This window comes from Halyomorpha halys, unplaced genomic scaffold (genome assembly GCF_000696795.3).
Source record: "Halyomorpha halys isolate HHAL.00 unplaced genomic scaffold, Hhal_1.1 Scaffold205.1, whole genome shotgun sequence".
Taxonomy (NCBI): domain Eukaryota; kingdom Metazoa; phylum Arthropoda; class Insecta; order Hemiptera; family Pentatomidae; genus Halyomorpha; species Halyomorpha halys.
The window spans coordinates 172,617-194,929 of NW_027110335.1; the positions used below are offsets into that span (position 1 = coordinate 172,617).

The window sequence follows — 22,313 nt, forward strand, 5'->3', positions numbered from 1 at the left end:
TTATTATGTTAAAGTAATAAAAATACAATATTACAAAATTTGACTCTACATTTCTTTTGTTTTAATCACCATTCACAGTTAGGCTCGTTAAGGTTCCTTTTGATCCACCACCCACCGTAAAATCAAGATTCAAGATAATCGAGCTTCTACTGCACTTTGCTGCCACTCCACAAATTATTTGTTTTTACTAATTTTTTTTTTTAATTTACTGATTTGTTTGAAAATACCTAATTTCATATTTGTTTCCCAATCAGGGAGAGTGATTTCTTTGGAAGCCATTTTCAACAGATGACACAACAATCTACTGTTTGGAGTATGATCAATATGGTACGTTTCTTGTTCATCATGGTTCCATTCATTCCACTCAGAGACTTGGCTGATACTTTTTGAAAGTAATTCATCAATCCCAATTTTTTTATCTGAAACAGAGAAAGTTTTGGAATGAATAAAAAAGGTTTATTAGAATTTTATAAAGTATCAATTCAGGGTAAAATTAAAATTAAAAACCAAACTAGAAATAAACAAAAGAATCTTGGGTATATAATAATTACTATTGGGTATCCATAGAAGCTATTTTTTATATCAGTAACCCATTATAAAACCCTAGATTGCTTTTCTAGGAAGTGATCTCTAGCCCTCAAAATATTGTAATTACGGATGAACTCTGATAGATATGAAATTTTTTCATATGCATGTATTATTTTTAATTTTATATTAGACAAATAAATCACAAGAGAGTAAGGACTTGATTCGTGGAACTTGGTTTGACCAATTAAAAATTTCATATTCAGTAAATACGTGCAATTAATTTTTTAGATATGGCTGTTAATAGCATTATATATATTTCTACATTCGCTAAAATTATTAGTGATTCATATTATTAGAGAAGGAAAATAGTAAAAAAAGGGTACTCAAAATAGAACAAAAACTATTGAAACTACTGAACCCCAACATTTCATCCCCCATTGTAGGGGTTCATCAATGCTCTCATCTAGCAAGTAAAAGAAGAGCCTTCAACTCAAGACTCTCATTCTTCTATTAACTCGCTAGACTAGAGCCAACGTTTTGGCCCACTTTGCATGGTTTCGTCCAGGCTACATAAAAACAAGATACAAACATTGTAAGAAGTGACAGAACATTAGAATAAATATATAGAGAAAGTATGCAAGTGTGAAGTGGTGGGGAAACCTATATCTGCCTCCATTCTTCCCACATAACTTTTTAGTCTCCTACCTTTCAGCTTCAGATACTCCCTTTCCTGTTTATTTGTTATGAAGCCTTACAAATTTGGGCATAACATTGTGTTATAATAAATAGTTTGTGTACTATTTGAAGTGATCTTTTTTATCTGCTACCCTGACCATTTCCTTTCTTCAATAACATGTATTCCATTTAGAAATATTATTATAATTTTAATGTAGACATAGTATGTAATTGCAATTAGAAGTTTTTGTTTTTCATAGTAATCAGTTTTTTTTTTTTTAATCATAATATATATTTTCATATACACTCGAGCAAAAAATTATTTTTTTTTTTTAATTTTTGTATAATTAATAACACACCCTTAAGTCACAAAGAAAAAAAAAGGAGTTTTTTCAACAAAACTTTGGAAAAGTAAAATTTTCGAACAGACCTACCAAATCTTCTGTGCCACATTTCTTCACGTTTCGGCAAACCATTGAAAGTGAGACGAGATTGTCCTATTTCTTCCACAACCTGTAAAACAAAATTCAATAAATTATAGATTTAAGAAAAAGTTTTATTGATGACTAGCAGTACCTTCCAGCTTCATAAGTGTTAAATTCAGGTAACATATGCCTGTTTCATGCACATTATGAGCAAATTACCAAGTGCCATCTGTGTTTGATCAACACTAAAAAACTAACTTTAACTACATAACATAATAAATATCTAATAATAAAAACACAGTGATATAGGAGGACTTGAAATCTATAAACAGCTGCTGGATGCTGATCCTCAACTCTCTTGTATTCTTCAGTGACATTTTGAAAAAGAATATAATATATGATTGGTGGTAGACTTCTCTTATATGAACCCTGTATAATAACAACATATTTCCTTCCGAGTAAAGGGTAGAAGTCTCTCTAATAGAATCGGTTAGATATTGTAGGCGCTTGAAAGCAGTAATATTACACAGTATCTGGAGCTTTCTATAACACCATCCTTTTGGTGCATGGGACATATAATTGTTACATACCACTTGCCGAAACAATCTTCCCACTTGCCATGCATTGATGAAAAGGTTATGCTGGGACTCAACAATACTTAAAAAATTCTGCAGGCAGGCTATCTTGTATTGGGCTCAAACATCAATAGTATATTGGAAGAAGATAGTTGACTATAAGATGTAGATTGTAGGAAGATAGTTCGGGTGGCAGTCAATAAAGGTATCAAAATAGTAAACCAAAACTATTTATTGCTAACTGATATTTTGAGTTGAGATCTCTATTTTAATCTGACAGCCCTGACGATTCTGCAAAGTGGGGTGAAACATTGGTTAACAATAAATAGTTTTCTTTTACTATTTTCGTACCTTTTTTTACCAACACCCAGACTATCTTCCTACATCAATAGTATGTGTGTATTATTATTAGGATATGTATCCGGAAATTTTTTAATGTTTATTCTGGGACACATCCCTTTTTTCCAACATAAATATATGTGGGGCATAATTTTAAATCCCATGCTTCCTCACCAATTAAGTGGGCTTTATCCTTTTCTAAATAATTTGATAAGAATAAATAATATTTCCTATATGTAATTAAAATTGAATTCAAGAATATTAATTTTGAGTACAGTTAGCAGTTCTATAGAGCTCCTGTTATGTTAGAAAGAAAAAAAAATTCAAGGAAGAAAAAAATTGTTAATCCTCATTTTTTTTTTATTTGTGAGGCAATTAATTAAGTAGTTAATTAAGAATTTAAATATAAATGAAGTTTGGTACCGTTAGATTAACAAAAAAATGTTTTAACCTTTTGCAATTCTTCATTAGATAAAAATGGAGAATCAGCTGCAGTGAAACATTTCCTTATGTCAGCTTGTTTTTTGATTTGTGGTCTGGCAGGCGATGCTATATCAGTTACATTTATGTGGACAAACTGTTGAACAGGAGTGAATTCTGAAAACAATTATTTATTGATAAATTATTCTTGACCAACTGAAATTTCAGAAATAAAACTGTTAAATTAAAAAAGTATAACATTATTTTTTAGTGAGTTTTAATAATTCTATAGAAAATACAGTATATATCTACATGAAAAAGCAGAGAAAATGGAGGATTGATTGAAGGTATTAAAATAACTAGGAAAACAAAATAGAATCCAATATCTTAAGAAAGTAAATTCATTAATTCAGTTTGATCTATTGTCCTTTCTACTGTTCTTTATTGGTATGAAATGTGAACACTTACTTTAAAGGAAGAATGACGCCTTAGGATCTTAAAAAATAGGACATTCTATAGAATATTTGGTCCAAAGAGGAATGAGTTTACTGGAAGGCCTTACATATCTGTCCTTTTTTTTTTTTTTTTTGCCTAAGTCCTTCATTAAGGACCTATACAATCCCAGGTGGGAATCGAACCCACAAACTTCTGAACCAAGCACTCTGGGACCCTCACCCCAACCCACTCAGCTATCAGGTGCTCAATATTTAGACTTGGATTAGAGGCAATGCAGATTGTAATTGGCATTGAACAAATGGCTTTACTAGGCATTTTTATTTATTTATTTATTAAATTTGAAACTAAGATCATTACACAAACAATAACCCTTATTAATCAATAATCTATTGCAGAAAATTTAATTTAATAAGTCTTTATTGAAACAATAATAAAACAAAATATTAAGGATGAAGGGGATGTAAAGTTAACAACTAGTCTTCGTAACAGGCGGAAGTCATACAAGACGATACAGATAATAGAGTGCAATAGGTGTGGCATTTCCAGAGTAAGACTGCACCTTGACAAATCTCTCAGCCATCATTTTTATTTTGGATAAAAAAAATAAATAAATAAATAAAATATATGTATATTAAGTGTTTATTATAAATTTATTATACTTAATTGTAAAAGAAAACTGTGGAAGAAAAAAAAACAAAACTATGTATTATATTATATCATGTAAAAATATGTAACTTATATTTGTCCAGTCACGGATTGATCAGTATGCTGTGTAATGTAGCAACCCGATGTATTTGGGCAGCATGAATGAATAAAGTATTTCTTTCTCTCCTCTAACAGAGAATTTTTGAAGTGATTACTATTCTGTAAGGTCCAGATAGTGACAAATCAGGCTAATTTGCTAATAGAAAGATCCTCAAAAAAATGTTAGCTTGTCTAAATGGTTTTCAAGGTGGCAAACAAATCGAGCACGTGTCAAACCTAATTTTTAGGTTAATCTTCACCTTATCACCAACCTAGTTTTTAAGATTATTATGGATGTTTTGTTCCATTTAAGAATTGAACTCCACTCGGGGTTACATGTTATATACTTATTAAGTATTTAAACTGTTAACTAAATATAGTCAAAATGACTTACTACCACAAATGAAGAAAACATTGAGCATTCACATGAAATGGTGCTCTTAGACAGACGAGTAACTATTGACGAAGTGGCACATCATCTACAAATTAGTCACGGTTCTGGCTACCAAATCATCCACAACAGACTTGGGTTTCATAAAGTTTGTGCAAGATGGGTCCCAAAACGATTCACACAGTTGTATAAATAAACACGCTTGGACAACTGCCAAAAACATTTGGATTGCTATGGTAATGAATGGGACAACTTCTTAGACAGGATTATTACTGGTGACGAAACATGAATCCATCATTACGAGCTGGAGAGTAACCGGCAGAATATGAAATGGAAACATCCAAATTCGCCATGCAAGAAAAAGTTTAAGACCCAACCTTCCACAGGAAATCTGATGCTTATGGTTTTTTGGGACTCACAAGGTCCAGTACTGGAACATTATGAGGAAAAGGGCACAACAATAAACAGTGTACATTACAGTGAGATGCTTACTGCCAAGCTAAACCTGCAATTCGAAGCAAACACTGAGGACTGCTCTCAAAAGGTGTTTTGTTGGTGCATGACAATGCCCGTCCGTAAACTGCTGAAATGCTCCAGAAACTCAATTTTAAAGTAACGGCTCATCCTTCATTTAGTCCCAATCTTGCCTCTTCTGACTATCACTTGTTTAGTCTACTCAAAGAGGCATTAAGGGGCTGTCAATTTACCTCGGCTAAAGCAATGAAAGAAACGGTGCATTCCTGGCTCGCAGCTCAACCGAAAACCTTCTTTTAGGTTGAAGAGGGCATCATGAAGCTTGTACAATGACAGACCAAGTGTGTTGAAAAGCAAGGGGACTATATCGAAAAATGATGTACTTGTAAGTTTCCTATTTGATTACAATAAAATTGTATAACTATATTGTGGATAATAATTGACTTACCCTTGTAATTGAGAATAAAGTAATCCGACAAAAAAATTAGGCATGTAAAGTTGTTCGACTTTATAATGAAAAAATCCCTAAAAAGCTAACAAGTGTCACGTTGAATGGAAAATGTCCGAGGGGTAGACTGAAGTGTAATTATGCATATTTTTTTTTTTTTTTTTTTTAAAGTTAAGATTTTCAATTCATACCCTTTCCTTTTTCATCTCTATAACTAATATAAAGTATGAAAGTTCTTGTATGGGTATAATATCTCCTGTATTTAGAAATAGTACTTTTTGTAGTTAATAAATTAGTTTGGAAAAAAGTGAATAATAATAACTCACGGATAGGAATCATACGAGGTGATTCTTGACAGAGACTAGTCTTAACAGCAGAGGACTTCATTATATTTTCAACATACGATTTTCGAGTAGCCATTGCCTCATGAAATTTCTATAAATAAACAATAAATATAATTAGAATAATTCATAATTAATAAAATAACGTTTAATTGATTTTACAAAATAAATCAAAAACCATTTTTAATACATTTTTTTAAAAGACTTAATAAATAACATACTACGGATAAGTGATAATATAAAATGAAAGCCATAAGTAACAATTCAACTAATTCTTTTACAATTGATTTTCTGAAAAATACTGACAACAAGCTTAAGATAGTCACAAATACATTTAAGGATAATGAAGAAATGTAAGTTCAAATACCTGTTCTTCACGCCCTTTGGTAAGAAGGACCAAACAGCATCCTTTTCTTTTCCTACCAGTCCTTCCAATTCTTTGTACCAACCTCACAGGGGACTTGTGTGCCTCCATCAATATGATAAGGTCTACTTCTCCAATATCCAAACCTTCTTCGGCAACACAAGTTGCCACAAGGCAGTTTATAATACCACTGCGAAAATCTTTCATGATCTACAACAAAAATATATGAGAGATAATGTGAGATTTTTATATTCCAACACGCATAAAAAAAGGGTAAACTTTCAATGATTTAATTTTGAAATGAACTTTTGTTAATTTCTTAGAATTGAAAGTAGATATTACATTCCATAACTTAAAAAAAAAAATCTTACTTGGAGTTGCTTCGCCTGTGGCATTCCTTTTTCTTTTCCACCCGATTGGCCGATAAATTCTGTTGCTTTGATAAGTGGTTTGTATTTGCTTAATAATTCCACAATTTCAGAAACCACAACTCTGTACTAAAAATAATTAAAATGATAGCAATTTTAATAAAAGACCAAATTTCAGGGAAAAGAAAACTGCTTATTTATCAAAAAATCTTTAAGATTTCGATATATGTATCGATATGTATATGTATATGTATATATGTACAAGGGGATTTCATACAGGTGCGTAGAAAGCAAATGCGGCAAGTGAGAAAAATCATCTTTAACAAACGAATGCGCATTCTAGTATAAAAAAAAAAAAAGAAAAAAGAAATTTACCTGGCAAAACACAATTGCTTTGGTTGAACCACCATTTGATTGAAAATTTTTGAAATGTTCGGTTAGTGATGTAACTAAATTTTTAAGTTTTGGATGACTCCAAATATAAGTAGATTCATTATTCTAAAAAAACAAAAGAAGAATAAAATTAATAATATAGCTATAACAAATAAAATAAAACAAAAAAACAGATATAATTGAAATAGAATAAAAGTTGATAAATCACCAGATTCCATAAATATAAATTAATTTGATTACATAAAACATTCATAAATTTTTATTTCCAACACAAGAAAAATAAAAAAAAATGTAATATAGTAAAAACCGATTAGGCTCAGTTATTCTATAATGAATTTATTTCCATAGGTAGATGAAATTTTCATTAAATTAAATTTTATGGATAGATGTTAATTTGGATAAATTAAGAGACATAGTGACCAAATGAGTACTACAACAAAATAATTTTTTTTTTTTTTCATAATAATTTGTATAATAACCTGTAGACATTTTTACTAATATTTAATAATATTAAAGAGAAAAATGAATTAATAAAATCGAAATTAAAGAAAATAATAATAAATACTGCCAATATTTGTTTAGCTTGTTGAAACAATTAAAAATTCTTATTCATTTGTAATTGATATAATATTCCTTAGCCTCTAGATAAATCCTTAGATGAAGTGATTGATAAATTAATGATATGATAATAGTTAACCGTACATTAATATAAGGAGAAGGTGGTCAGGGGTGTGGTCAGCAAATAAACAAAAACTCATTTATTTGTGCCAACATTTTGACATGAATTTCAGGCCTACATAAAAATATAGGAAAATAATAAACAAAAAATTATTTTTATATTCCTTTAAGTGAGGGTTATCTTTTTTTTTTTTTTTTAAACCCTGACGAGGGCCTGAAATTCAGGTCAAAATGGCACAAATAAATAAGTTTTTCTTTATTTGCTAACTATTATTGCTAACTGCATTCCCGACCATCTTCTCATATTGATAAATTAAATATTGGATAGTCTTAAAATTAAAAAAAAAAATCCAAATCCTAGGACTATTATTAATAAAAGGAACAGTTGTTTTATTTGAAAAAATATTGATTCTCCTTTTTATGTCCCATTCTGTCAACCCTTTCACAGTGTGGTAAAATAATGAATTCTGGCCCAAAAAATGTCTAGTTTTTTCATGTTTGGAAATACTTCAACATATAATAAATAATGTGTTTTATATGTACCTTGTTAGTAATTAGTCCGTGTATGATATATTTTAAAACACATGATACAGGATAAGCCGAAGTCACAATCCGCATCTTCTTTCCTTCCTCACTTTTTCATTCTCAAAAACACTAAACTCTGGTGCAAAGGATTGTGTGATCAGTTTCAAAGTCGACGGCACACTGAATTCAAAACTAAATCACGTCTCCTACTTCAATAAAAATAATCTTAGAAAACAGAGGAAGCAAAGAATCCAGCCATAGTCTAAGATATCTTTGGTAGACAAAACAGTTTAAATGCCTTACCCTCCCCATGACTGTCACGGGATAAACTGTCAATGGGTTAAGGCTTATTATACTGTCATTTTTGCTAATAACATAATTTTCGTATCCTAAACATCAATCTATTGATCCTTCAATTTGGTTTCTAATTTTACAGAAAAAATAGTATTTAACATTTTGAGTTAGAATAGCCATTTGGTAAGTGCTGTTAAATCAATACATTAAAATTCAAAAGGTATAGTTCAATCTCAATGCAACCTGATATGCACCCTTCAGATTCTGCAAGGGAGTGCAGCAAGGTGAAAGTATTAATCCCCTTCAATTTAATATTTTGATGGACCAGATATGGAAAAGACGCAAAATTTCATTTTTACATTTGACATAGTAATGATAGCAAATAGGGCAGAATGTCTATAAGAAGCTGTCAATGAGTGGTTTGAAGAATTGAAAAGGATTGAGCAATGAGTATAAATCCCTGCAAGAGCAAAATCATATATACTGAAAGGTCATAACAACAGTTTGTAATTAATTGACTTGGATAGAACCTTGAAGTAGAGGAAAATTTTGATTATCTAGCTAGTGTCATTAGAAGAGATGGAAAAATAGACCATGAGACATTGAACTGAATAAGAAAAGCAAACAGTGCAATCTTCCAAATATCTTCCATGCTGATAAACAAACGAAAAGTAAGTAATGAAACAGAGTTAGTAAATATTCTTGCCTATTCTTCTGCAAGCCAAATTATGGCAGAGGAAATTGGCAAGAAATCATTCTTAAGAAAATTGGCAGGAAAACCAGAAGGGACTGTGTAAGAAATAACATTATCTGAGCTATATTAGGAGTGAAATCTGTTATGGAAGTCCAGGAGGAACGCCAGCTGAAATTGGATGGCCAGGTTTGTAGGATGGGAGATCGGTAGGCCTTCAAACAGATGAAAGCGTGGTTGATAGGAAAGCTCCCTGTTGATATGCCAATGCTTACTTCTAATGAATATATAGAAGGAAGCGGCTGCTCACTAGATCAACTATGAAGAATGGCTCTGAACAGAGAGAGACAGAAGAAATGGACTGAAGCTACCCACGCCTGATAACACTAAGGAAATAGTGAAAGAAGGAGAGTTGGAATCATCAGAAAATTTTCAATGTATACGTTAAATCATCCTCTCAGAATGAAGTCTTTAACACTATTACTTATCTGAAAATTTAACCACATCATTAAATACTTCAATAACCGTTAGCTAAAATCAAAAGCATTTCCAATATTTATTGTAATTTACCTAACATACATAGAATAATTCGTCACTGGCAAAATATTTTTGATATTACCCCTATTTCTAGGGACATGACGGCCATGCGGGTTGGCAGGAAGGTCCCAGTGCGCTCGGTTTGGAACGTTGTGGGTTCGATTTCCACCTGGGGCTGTTAACATTCAGTTTTCAGCAATCCCGAGGAATGAATCTTGAAACTCCAACCTTGATTAGTACGGGGTGGCAACTCAGGTAGCCTTCAGGGGTTGGCAAAAAGGACCACTAGGCCACTTGTCGGACTTGTTCCCCCCACCAAACAACAGTACCAGTACCCCTATTTCTCCAGTAAAATAGACATCGATAACAAAGCATGGTCCAGGGTAGGACTTTGATTACCAAAATGGATTACCAAACAAGTACAGAAGAAAGCTCAAAATACAAAAAATATTAATCTCTGTCTAAAATATAATCAATTAGAAACTTTTGACACTAACCAGTTTAGGGAACAGGCATAGATGAAGTCTCTTAAGCATTTCCTTTAAGACATCATCATTTCTTAACCTAGTTGCAGCTGCTTTTGTTTTTTCAGAATTGTCATCTGCAACAAAAATTGATAACAATCACTATGTTTGATACTTATAAAATGATAAGATTTTTTATTTATTATTTTTTCAAGTTTGTAAATACAATAATCACATGGTAACATTGCCTATATAAAAAATTTTAATTAAAAAAACCAAACAAAAAAAATGAAATAAAAAAAAAAACCTGCAAGATAAGTATAAAAAGCCCTCAGTCCATATGTTTGAAGCAATTCAAGTGAATGAGCCAATGACATACACACAGTAAAATCAGATATAAGATTTCCGACAACAGAAGGAGGAACACCTCTTGGTGGGTTCGCCCTGAACTTTTCACAAGCTTTAAGAATCTGAAAAAACAAGGCAAAAAAATTTAAAGATATACACATATTATTTTACTGATGCTATAAAATCAAATTAATGCTTACTTGAAATTTTGACACTGTAGCTATGTTATTAGGGAGTGCCTTGAAATCTTTTAGACGCTTTGCATACTTTTCAAAAACCTAAAATAAGAGTATAATTTTTATTAGGTGTTTAATATTTAAATATTGCACCGTTTATCACTAGCTAATATAACAAAAACAAATTCAGGTATTTTATTGAATGATAATAATATAAATATTTAAGAAAAGCTTATAACAACTGAAAACAATACTTTTCACATTTTCTTCTACTTGATTTGCTTTACTTTTTTAACCATATTATTTGTACCTGAATTCAACATGTATCTGAACTAATAACTTTATTATGTTCCATGGATAAATGCCAAAAAACATAAGTGAATAGCCTGAATAAACCAACAACTGTAGAACAAAAATAAAGAGTGTAACTATTAATTATTATGCAGCTATGATACTTTTCAAATGAATTTTTCTAAATACCTGAAGTAGATCATCTTTAACTCTAAGTATATTGCCTGAAAGTTCCACGACTATAGTATCTACAGATCGTGAATGTGTATATGGAGCAACATCTAATGAATCTTCACTTCGCATTTCCAGAGCTGAAATACCTAGGTTACGCACAACCTGTTCAAAACAATATAAATATAAATAAAAATAAGAAAAAAACCTATTACTGATTTTAGTTAAGCAATATGTTCTAAAGTTTAGGTGTTTTAAAAATTAGAAGGTGAATTATTACCTAATTTTTAGGTAACTTGCTGACATTAGAAAAAAACAAATTGTTTAAGCAGTTTCTTGTTTTTAAATTTTTTTTTAACCTTGTTTAAAAAAAAGAAATAATTTCATTTATTATTTTTTAAAATGATTACCAGTATACTTGTTTAATTTCAATATTAATAGATGATTGGGGGGGAGGGGAGAAGAGCGGTCAGTGAAGAACACAAATAAGTAAAAACTTAAGTTTTCCAACCATCTTCTTCTCATGAATATTATCCATGGTCAACAATCTACTCATCATTCTTATATTATTTGAGATGAGATAAAATAGGCTCGGTGTTCCATTTAACACGTTGACTGCCACACTATTTTTCAAGATTTTAGTTTAGGAAGCCAATTTAAGTTTGGTCAGTTAAGCCAAGTAAGCAAACTACGAGTTATCTCGTACGTTGGCATCACAGGCAATAACACCAATTACGAGATAACTCGTAATAAGCAGTCAACGTGTTAACACCTATTTTTTTTATTGTTTTTCCAGTAAGAAATGTGTGTTGAATCAAAATCTACTCAGACACAGAAACATATGAGGTAAACAAATTAATAATTTACTTTGATGAAAGAAAAGAACATTAACGGATCAGTTAATCAGTTGTATAACTACTTATTTATTTTTATGTTTAGTTTCTCAGTACCATAATTACTAATTAGTTTAATTCGAAAAAGAAATTTTTTTTTTCTTAAATTAATATTTAGTTTTTAATTCTTGCTTATTAATGGTCTTTTATTTGCATTATATAACCTCTATAAGTGATTCTCTCATTTAAAATTCAGATAATTGTTTTATTTAATAAATTTTAATTTAAAATTCTCTTTTTTTTTTTCCATTAACATTTTTATTTATCAATTTTCTTTTCTTTTAATGCTGATGTGAGGTGCCATATTATCAGCATTATTTGAATAGTGTCTGGTATTTATGTTTGTGTTTTATAACATTGCTCACCCTAACACATACATTGACTATATTATTAATACCTGTTGTACTGCATTTATATCATTCCCAGGAGTAGCCGAGAGTCCAAGAACTCGAAATAATGTATTTGGTTCATCAGACAAGAGCTTCAGTACCTGTTAAAATTAATCATAGAGATTACTAATCAATAAATATCTTTAATAAAATTTATTAAATTATTTAAATACCTGACAATAAGCATAATCCTTTGTGGCTCGGTGAGCTTCATCAATAACAATACACTTAATCAGAGAAGCGGGACATGTCTTCGACTTTAAGTCATTCACCATAACTTGTGGTGTTAAATAAAATACCCTTTTTTCTTTCCAAAGTTTTTCTCTTAATTCAGCATTTTGCATACCTAAAGTTTTAAGAATGATTTAATGATTTGATAGAGTAAGGGAAATAAACACAGTAATTTAATAACATACCTGTTAATTCTGCAGTATGATCTGTAGGAATATTCATTATATTATGGCAAGCCTTTGTTTGCTGTGCAACAAGTGGTCGGGTAGGTGCCATAAAAACCACTTTTCCATTTGGATACCATCTATAAAAGTTGTACATGACAACTGCGGCAATAAATGTCTTTCCCAAACCTATAAAACCAAAAAGCTAGTAAAATGATTTCATTATTAAACAGTTTTAAAAATCTGATTTTTATTTATTTAATGATTTCTCTAATTCAACATAAATTAAAAAGATGTTTACACAGAACGACTCAGTAGTGGAACAAATAATCCTAACTAGTTCTCACATGAAATACAAATTTCAGGATCTTAAATGTTATATTACTTTTATTATGTAATCTTAAGTTCTTCCTATTTTAATTCATCAGTAAAAGTTACGTCCCCAAAGAATGGAGTCAATGGAGGATTAAATCAAAAAACGATTAATGAAGTTCCACTCCCAGCTACCGACAGTTAAAGAAGCAGTGACCTACAATTTGGGAAACCTAACCTCGATCCAAAGACTGAAGGCCAGACTGCAGCAGGACATCCTGTTATAAATTCTTTAATTCTATTATTGACATAACTTATATTTTATTTATTTTTCTCTTTCTCCTTGTTTCAAATTAACTTGTTTTTTCTCCCCCATTAGAGGGAAATTGTTTTGTTTTGTTAAGTCTACGAATGTTGTTATTTACTCTACTTTTCTCTCTTATCAAGAATTATTATTTTTATCTATTTATTTTATCTTTTTTTTTTTTTAAATTATAACTCTGAATCTAGTTAGGGGTGCTTTTTGTACAAGACTATTCCCCCCCATAATCCACTGTTAGAAAAAAAATGTAACTGCTATATCAACCAAGTAAGGCCCACCAGGCCGATCTGGTATTAAATAAAAAAATAATGTCCCCAAAGAAAATTGATGCTCAATATTTGGCCATGAGAAATTTCATGGAATAAATTTATAAAATGAGTTTATTTCACATGTTCATGGTTGTATGCAAAGCATATTTTGCACCAAAGAGCTTTTTCAATAGTCACTTCCTTGCCACAGGCATTAATATCACTATGACAATGGTATCACTCATAAGTGGTGCTGAAACAGATCATCCCTTCCCTTACACAGATAACCATTAAAGGGCCTCTACATGTTGGCCAAGCCATAGCGAACTCAGACATATGCGAGCATGTGGATGGGTGGCTTGTACGAGTTGGCCAAAGCTCGTTGCTGATCCGTCGAGAGTCGGTTTTTTGGACACAGATCAAAGGGGTTTGTGAGAACGCTCGTGTAGCATCTCCACCATTGTTCTTTGTCTAGTTGCAACTGAGAGCTGTTAGGAGGTTAAAGGTGTTTGTTGGTACTTTTTATAAGTTTTATATTTAATCTTATTTATTTATGTTTAATTTTCTTTTTTTTGTAATAAAAATAATATAATCCCAGGGCAATGGCTGAAACCACATGTACGTCCGCCATGCTTGCCTCTCTGAATAACACTGACAGGTGGATGGTCTGCTCTTTGTTTACCGAGCATTTGTACAAACTTCCGATTTGTGGCAAGCGGCCAACATGTGGATCCGCCTTTACATGTCCCACTAACAAAACTATATACATAATTTAAATACTTGTTTACTTCTAAACATTCATTTGCACCTATGGTAATAAGAATTGACAATCATCACATTGTTTAAATGCTAAGGAAATAATGACAAATCAGGGAAAGTGGAAGTATTTCTTTCTAGGCGTGTTAAAATTCCCATATCTCAACGAAGGAGATCTCTAATTAGTCTTCCCACCTATTGCTAATTCCTCTTGATGTAATTCATAATGAAGTCAAAGATAAATTACCCTTAACTCTTATTTGGTGTTGATGGGTGTATCAAATTTTAAAAGACGATTTTGAGAATCATTAAACTTTTAAGTATAGAAATTAAAAAATGAATTTGTCACCTGTAGGTAAGCTGACCATTGTGTTTTTGAATAGAGCTGTTTTAACCATTGTTGCCTGGTATTGTCTGACAGGGTAGTTGGTAGGATAAATATATGTTTTACCAGCATCCAGGTGAAAACCAGTAGCATCAGCTCCATCGTACAAAATCGATCCTCTCTTTCCACCAATCCTAAAAATATTATGAATCACTTCCAATAAAATCGTACTACTTGTAGGTGATAATGCTTAATTCACTTACAAATCAGAAATTAAAGTAAATAATGACTAAAATAAACAATTAAAAACGAAAAAATGCAATAAGCATAATAAACTAACTGGGAGTATGAAACATCACATTTGTTTTCACCAGTTTCCTTCTCTGCAAGCCTAGCCTGTTCCACTTCATTATAATACCTAAACCAATACCAATGTTAATCATCAAAGCAATGTAACTAATAATAGTCTTCACTGAGAACCGTTTTACCTTAAGCTTTCTGCTTTAGCTTTTGATAAAAGTTCATTTATTTTACCATCTTCTATATTTGTGAAGTCAACAGACATTTGATGAAAATAAAAGTGCTGAAGAAGATTATTGAGCACATAACACAGTTAAATTAAGGTATGTAAACGATAAATTAAAGACAATTCTTGAATTTTTTTTTCAAATTATTTAGGAGAATAATGGTTATGTTTATGAAAGGTTCGTTTACAAGTTATCCAGATTAATTCTTGATCATCCCTAATTTTATTTCTTAAAAATGTCTTAATTGATGACTTAAATTTAAAATAAAAATTATTAAATTGTAGATTTAAAATTTAATTGCAAACTTAGGGATAAATACAGGTTTTAAAATTATGCCAACTTGATCATTAGTAACGGCTCCATCTTGTATCTCAATACTTAGACGCTTGCTGAATTATAGCGTTGTTATATTTGGGGTTAATATTAACGGATTATATTTATATTTGATTGCGTATAGTGTTATGTATGGCAGTAATCTAATATTTTAAGGAAAGGTAATGTTAATTTAACTTTTTATTAAAATATCTGTAGTTTCACTTGATGCGTATTTAACCGCTTGATACCGCGCAATGTCTAAAGTTGTATTTTATGAATACTTTAGTTTTTTAAAGTTCTGAAGCAATTACTTTTTCAATGACTAAACTGAAAAAAAAACTGTAGTCTTCCTACCCTGCATGTAGAGTTGTTTTCCTTATGAGGTATAGTAGATGTTGTGGTCATGTGAAAACTTCTTCTCTTTGAAAACATACATTTATGCATTTCTTAATTTATGTGGTATGCTTTTGCATGAACTACATCTTTATGTACAGTTTGGTTTTATGAAACTATTTATCTTTCTTACTACAATTGCGTATCTAAGATCTGATGATCTTTTATATGCTGATTCAGTTATTATTTTAGCATAATTTTTTATCAAATGACTATCATTCTAGATAGTATACAGTTTTTATGTCTGTGAATTTGAAAAAATCACAATTTTCCTTTTGTTGTTATTTGTGTTGTCAAGTCTACATTTCCTTTATTGTTGATGTAGGAACTATTTCAAATCAAATTACTTCAGTTTATTTTGTTTTGAATTATTGACTGAAGTAGTTATTTGTCCAAAAAATTTAACTATTTTAGTAAAGATTAACATTAATCAATCTATATTATGGTGTGATATAGGAGTTCTTTGAATTATATTTTAATTTTAATGTCTAAATCACGTAAGTACACTTTTTTATCAAATTAATGTTGTTGAATGCATCTCGAAGTTCGATGGTTTTACTATCAGTGAATAGTTTAAGGACCTAAAAATTACTTTGACTAGTGGGTTTTAAAGGAACTTTTTTGGTGCTCAGAACTTACAACAGATAGTAAACTTTGTATCAAACTTAAAGATCTATTCAGCGCCTCTCTTAATTTTTACTGTTGTAATTATAATTCTTATGAAAATTTTTCTGATCTTTTTTTTTTTTTTTTGTTAAGTTTTTGTTTCTGCTTTAGATCAATTAATTTATTGATTTATATTTTGTTTTCTTTAACTTCACAATAATGTAACAGTTATTAATTATTAAACAAATATAGTGCTAATTTGTTTTAGTTAATATTTTATCATTATAAATATTTGTTGTAATACATAAAGTATTGTCAGTTTTTTTCAATAGCAATATTGACCTACAATATCTATGTAATTAAATTATTGATGAAGTAAGAGTGTCTTTATGTTTACTAAAATTAATTTGTGATCAAAACCTAAACCTTATCGTTCTGCTGTTATTGTCTTCTTTTTTTCTTATGTCTTTAACTGGTGGGTTCACTCCTTAACTGAAATCCTTTTAAATAATTAGAGTTTAAATAGTTCTATTCATTTTTTATCGGTTTATATACTTGTTTCATTAGTGTGTCACATTTCCTTTAAATGATTTGAAAATTCCTTTTATATATTATATGTTCTGTTAAATGTAAAAAAGGATTAAATTGTAGTTCTCTACAATACATTTTTAAAGCTGTATTGTTAGTGTCAACATATATTCTGATTTTAATAGCATAGAATGATTGATTAAAGCCTAGAATCATCCTTATGGTGAGAAATAGGAATGCCATGAAGTTCTGCCATCCCTCTTTATCTCTTTTAGTCTCTTTAAATTTCCAGGATTTGCCTCTAGGTCTCTCAAAGGGAGTCCTTCTGTTAGTTAGTTCGGTTGATTCTATTTCAGGCTTTGTTGAGTTTGATTGCTGTGATCTTTTCTAAGAGTGTTCATCTTCAATTTCCATTTTCAAACCTTCATTTGATTATCAATTGATTTTTGGTTGATGTATTTCCAAAACTCAACAATGGAAATAGTTCCCGATCATCATACTCCTCTGTATATTTCTTATACATCTATTTATAAAGGTTTACAGCTTTATAATCATGTGTTTCGTGACTTCTAATGTCTCTGATGCATGCAAGTGCACTGATTTTATGTTACTGTTGAGTCGAATTTTTGTCCACATCCAGACCTCTAGTGAACTCCACATTCTCCAGAGATGTGAGAATACTCACTGAGCTTTTCTTGTCAAATTTTTCATATCTTCCATTACGATTCACCATATAAAAGGCTCTAGGAAAGTTTTGTGTAATACAACTTTATTATCTTCAGTTTTTGGCACACATGACATCCCATGTCTTGAAACATTCCTCGTCACTTGTGATATAGATTTGTGTGTATATATATATATATAATCATAAATAGTTAGTTTTAAAATATTGAAAGTTGTTAAGGATTAATCTAAGTTATTGTGTCTGTGGAATGGATGAACTTTTAATCATAAGGCTTATTTTAATTTTTCAGAATTCTCAAGCTTGAGAGAGCTGAAAGTATTTCTGCGAAGTTACCTTAGGTTATAATGATGAAGGGTATGTAGTCATATTATTATTATTTTTTAAAATTTTTAATGTTATTTTTGTAGGAAATTATCTTTGTTATAAAATTTCAAATAATTATATAGACAATTTTTATTTTTTGGTAGATTTGGCTTGCAAATAAAGCTCGATATTTGCCCATTCCAGAACAAAAATGGGCTATCTATATTTCTTATGCTTTATATAACCTTTGTTTCCTACATTATTTATCAAAGAAGTATGTTTTATTCAAAAACAAGATGTGCTTTTTACAGTAAAATATTTAAATTTTTCTCTGGTCTCAGTACTTAACAGTTATAATTTTATAACATTTGATTTTGTTATTCTTACCCACTTGCTTTTGATATAACCATCTCTAATCTTATTCTGTTAACTAAATGCTACAAGCTGTTTTAAAGCTCTAACATTTAATCAATGCCTATTCTACAATTGCTAAGTAAAACACTTTTCCTGGTTTAACTACCAATGTTGTATAATGACATTAAATATTAAATCTTTATTACTTAATGTTCAAAAATATGGGAATGAAAAGAATTATTTTGAGAATCCTCCACTCTTAAATATATCTTGATTGGTAATAACTTTTATTTTAGAAGATATACCATTATTATAATTCTGATATATCATATTTCTGTTTTGAGTGATAATTTATTTTTAGTTAGTCCTGTTAGCAAAATATTATTTTAGTATGGAATATGAAGTTCAAATTTCATAGGTGACAAGAAGAACAAGGACAAAGATGATTCTTCTGCGCCAGCTGATTCTGCCGCAGAAGAAGAAGAATTTTCAGTTGAAAAAGTATTGGATCGGAGGTTTAGGAATGGTCGTGTCGAATATCTGCTAAAATGGAAAGGTTACTCGGAGTAAGTTAAAAATTTGCACTAAATTATTAATTAGTATAAAATTTATGAGCCTTATCAATCATTTCAGTGTATTCCTAAGCTTATGATTAAAATAACTTAATGTATTGTTGTGTAAACGAAGCAAAGTATAAGGTTTTTTTTTTAAGAATATTTTTTCTAGAAGAATCCGATTAGTAAGAAACTGTATTAGAAAATAGTTACTGTGAGTTTAATTAAACAACAGTAGCAGCGAGGCAACACGCCTGTCTTCCAACCCAAAGGTTGTGAGTTCGATCCTGGCCCTACCCAGGATTTTCAAGCATAAAATTATACAAAAACAGCCCTCCTACAGCCTCCTCCTGGGCAATTGTGTGGTCCGTTAGCCAATGGGTGGCACTTACAAAATTAGGCCTGGGAGTGACTAACCCACCCTATGAAAAGAACCATGTCAAGAAACATGCGATGTATTTCCTTAATAAAACACACGAGGCCTTGGACCTACACGGTCTGTCATGCCAATAATAATAATATAGATATAATAATAATGGTGTAGCAAACCCAAAAGTTTGATGCAGATATCACCAATTGTTCTCTGCATAAATCTGTCCAGTGACGCTCCTCTAAACTTAAATCTACTAAATGAGTTTTAACACAATCCCATCTTCGATTTGATCTACCCCTCGGAGGTTAACCAACCTGTTGGTTTGGTGTTCATTAACATTTTAAGAGATCCATTCAATATTAAGTCCTACAACCTTACACGTCAATCTTATACGTCGCAATTCCATTGAATTATATTAACTGGGTGCAGTTCCCTCAATTCAGTGTTGTGTAGATAAAATTCTCCTGTTGAATCATCTTTTTTCGATTCTATTTTCCAAAAACCTTAAGGCCCTATTCTTACCTATATAAGAAGTCACTTACTTAATGATTAAGAATCGTCTTGTTTTAAACCCAACTGAACTTCGAACCGATTAAATAAATATATATATTATTAGTTATTTTGATAAATATTAGGGACGTAAACTTGTCCCTTATGCAGGTAATGGATACAGTACTAGATATCATTTCAACAGATGTCTTGTTTTAAACATATTGACTATTATTTGTTGGGTATTTAATAATATCTGATATGTTATGTTTATCCCTTGACATCAACATTTTACCATATTGAAATCGATGACTATTTGTGGTCCTTCTTGACCTAAAAAGTATGTTCAGTAGGGTGTTTGATTTTTTTAAATACCTCTACCAATTTTAGTGTGCCACTCTTACTAGACTTGTTGGTAGTAATATCTTAACTACCAACTACGAGATAGCTCGTAATTGAAAATCTTGCGTAGTAGGCCAATTACAAGTAAGCTCCTTATAAAATCATGGAATAATCCATAGTCTGTGTCCTTGGCTAGAATGCAAAATATGAGTCAGCAGTCAAATTGCAGCAGTGTTAAATTAGAGAAGTCCCTATAGGTGAGTCCACATCAATTCAATCGTTTGGGATTATTTTTCTTGAATGAATACTCATAGAATTGGTTGTGGTTAGAATAAATTAAATTCCTATTTCAGTAAGAATCATATTCAGCAGCAAAGAAGTTCTTTCTCACCTCATCTTTTAATTAATATCTTTAAATTAAAATGTTAATTACCTTAACTGTGTAAAAATCTGGTTGATAAGATCCTGACTATTCTTAGATTACTACTCCTAAAGGATTTGATCTCTTGATATGTAGGTGATGAATTGAGAAATACTTGACCATCGCAAGCAGAAGTTGGCAGTTTTAGAAATCAATCTAAACAATCACTCTTATTAGCAATATTAAACAGTTTAGATTAGTTTCTGTTTTGAAATGCAAAATCAGGACATATGTGGTGTTATAACTACTAGCTTGAGAGAGTCTGAAACACCAGCTCATGTGCTGGCAAAGTGCCCCAACAACTCCCTCCTTATAACACGCCGGCACCACAGGGTCAAGGAAGAATTGATGAAGTTCCTTGAAAGAAAAGACTTCACCTGCTTCGAGGAGGTCTATTGTGTTGACACCGACGGATCTGTAAGATATGCCGATATTGTCGCATTTACAAAAATCTGAGGCACGGCTCTGGTCTTGGATCCGACAGTAAGATTTGAAATTAATGACCTCGAACAGAAAGGTGGAGTGGAAAGGGGAAAAAAGGAAATATATGAAAAATGCATCCCTTTCCTAAAGGAAAAATTCTGTGAGACCTTCGGAGAGAGAGAGTTCACCGTGAGAGGCCTCTGGTTTGGATCTCGCGGAACAATACCAGATAGAACAAGGAGCTTCTTAGAAGGCCTAGGTGTTAGCATCGGGGATATTGCGACCTTAGCAGAAAATATTCATAACAATCATGGTTGTGATAAATGTCTATTAATAGTGTTTGCAAAGAAATAATTTTTGACTGTGGTTTTAATGGATAATTGACTAATTGGATATAAATGTTTTGACCTGGGCAGAATAGCCTGAATGAAGTTTTAGAGTTGTTTTAAATTATATGTTTGCAAAGTAGTATTGAGTAGATGTCCCTGAAGATGGCCGGATTGGCCGAAACGTTGGACGAATAAAAGAAATAAAGTTTTGAGGCTATAATTGGATCGTATTTGAGTTATTTATTAAAGAATTACCAGTCTCAAGAAAAAATTAAGATTATAAAAAATGAGAAAGAAAACTTTAAAAAGAAAAAAATTTCGAATTCATTCAATTCAAGAAGGGTTACTGTAACCTTTAATTAGTCTTGCACTTAATCCCTCAGAGCTAGCAGAAAGACTTATTATTAATTCAATAATTAACTATGGAATTTTAGAGCTACTCATGTAAACACATTCAATTCTGAACCCAAAAGCAACGAAAAACAAGTTTTTCCAAAATAACAGGTCATTATTTTAAAACTTGTCTATACCTTGGAAACAGCTCGATGGAGTTTTTTAAAATTGCACAAAACACCAAGTCTAATTGCCAGTCAGACAGGTATGAGACGTGTTATTAAAATTCTCAAACTTTAAATTAATTTTTATGAAAATCAGTGAAGCATGTGGGTGCTAAAGTAAATCTTCGCATCTGTGAGTAATCAAAGTACAGTGCATCCGATTTTAAACTATTATCTCTAGTTAAAACAAGCTAAAAACAGTGCAGAAACTCAAAAGAAGCTTTCAGATCAAGTAAATTTTGGATAAAGCAAACTAGTTTAGCACATACTGGAAGATTATTGATTGACCGTGTGTAAAGATGAAAGTAATATGGTCCGGGTGCGGTCAAAAAAACTCAAATAGTAGAATTATACTATT

At 30.9% G+C, this 22,313-nt stretch overlaps 2 protein-coding genes across 2 annotated transcripts in view; one reads left to right on the forward strand and one right to left on the reverse strand.

Moving 5' to 3' along the window:
- The window catches only part of Fancm (FA complementation group M), a 25,182-nt gene extending 9,761 nt beyond the window's left edge, over positions 1–15,421 (reverse strand). The window contains exons 1-17 of the mRNA XM_014418647.2: positions 15,245–15,421; positions 15,097–15,174; positions 14,781–14,950; positions 12,815–12,982; positions 12,572–12,744; positions 12,407–12,499; positions 11,135–11,281; positions 10,679–10,756; positions 10,438–10,600; positions 10,164–10,267; positions 6,924–7,046; positions 6,552–6,677; positions 6,184–6,390; positions 5,802–5,910; positions 2,994–3,139; positions 1,638–1,716; positions 228–419 (exon numbers count right to left, since the gene is read on the reverse strand). Coding sequence (XP_014274133.1) covers positions 228–419; positions 1,638–1,716; positions 2,994–3,139; positions 5,802–5,910; positions 6,184–6,390; positions 6,552–6,677; positions 6,924–7,046; positions 10,164–10,267; positions 10,438–10,600; positions 10,679–10,756; positions 11,135–11,281; positions 12,407–12,499; positions 12,572–12,744; positions 12,815–12,982; positions 14,781–14,950; positions 15,097–15,174; positions 15,245–15,321 — 2,233 coding nt within the window. The 5' untranslated portion in view covers positions 15,322–15,421. The remainder of the gene's footprint in view (positions 1–227; positions 420–1,637; positions 1,717–2,993; positions 3,140–5,801; positions 5,911–6,183; positions 6,391–6,551; positions 6,678–6,923; positions 7,047–10,163; positions 10,268–10,437; positions 10,601–10,678; positions 10,757–11,134; positions 11,282–12,406; positions 12,500–12,571; positions 12,745–12,814; positions 12,983–14,780; positions 14,951–15,096; positions 15,175–15,244) is intronic.
- Positions 15,422–15,637: 216 nt separating this feature from the next.
- The window catches only part of LOC106679463 (chromobox protein homolog 1), a 17,064-nt gene continuing 10,388 nt past the window's right edge, over positions 15,638–22,313 (forward strand). The window contains exons 1-3 of the mRNA XM_014418651.2: positions 15,638–15,777; positions 18,100–18,164; positions 18,886–19,033. Of these exons, the coding sequence (XP_014274137.1) occupies positions 18,155–18,164; positions 18,886–19,033 (158 nt within the window). The 5' untranslated portion in view covers positions 15,638–15,777; positions 18,100–18,154. The remainder of the gene's footprint in view (positions 15,778–18,099; positions 18,165–18,885; positions 19,034–22,313) is intronic.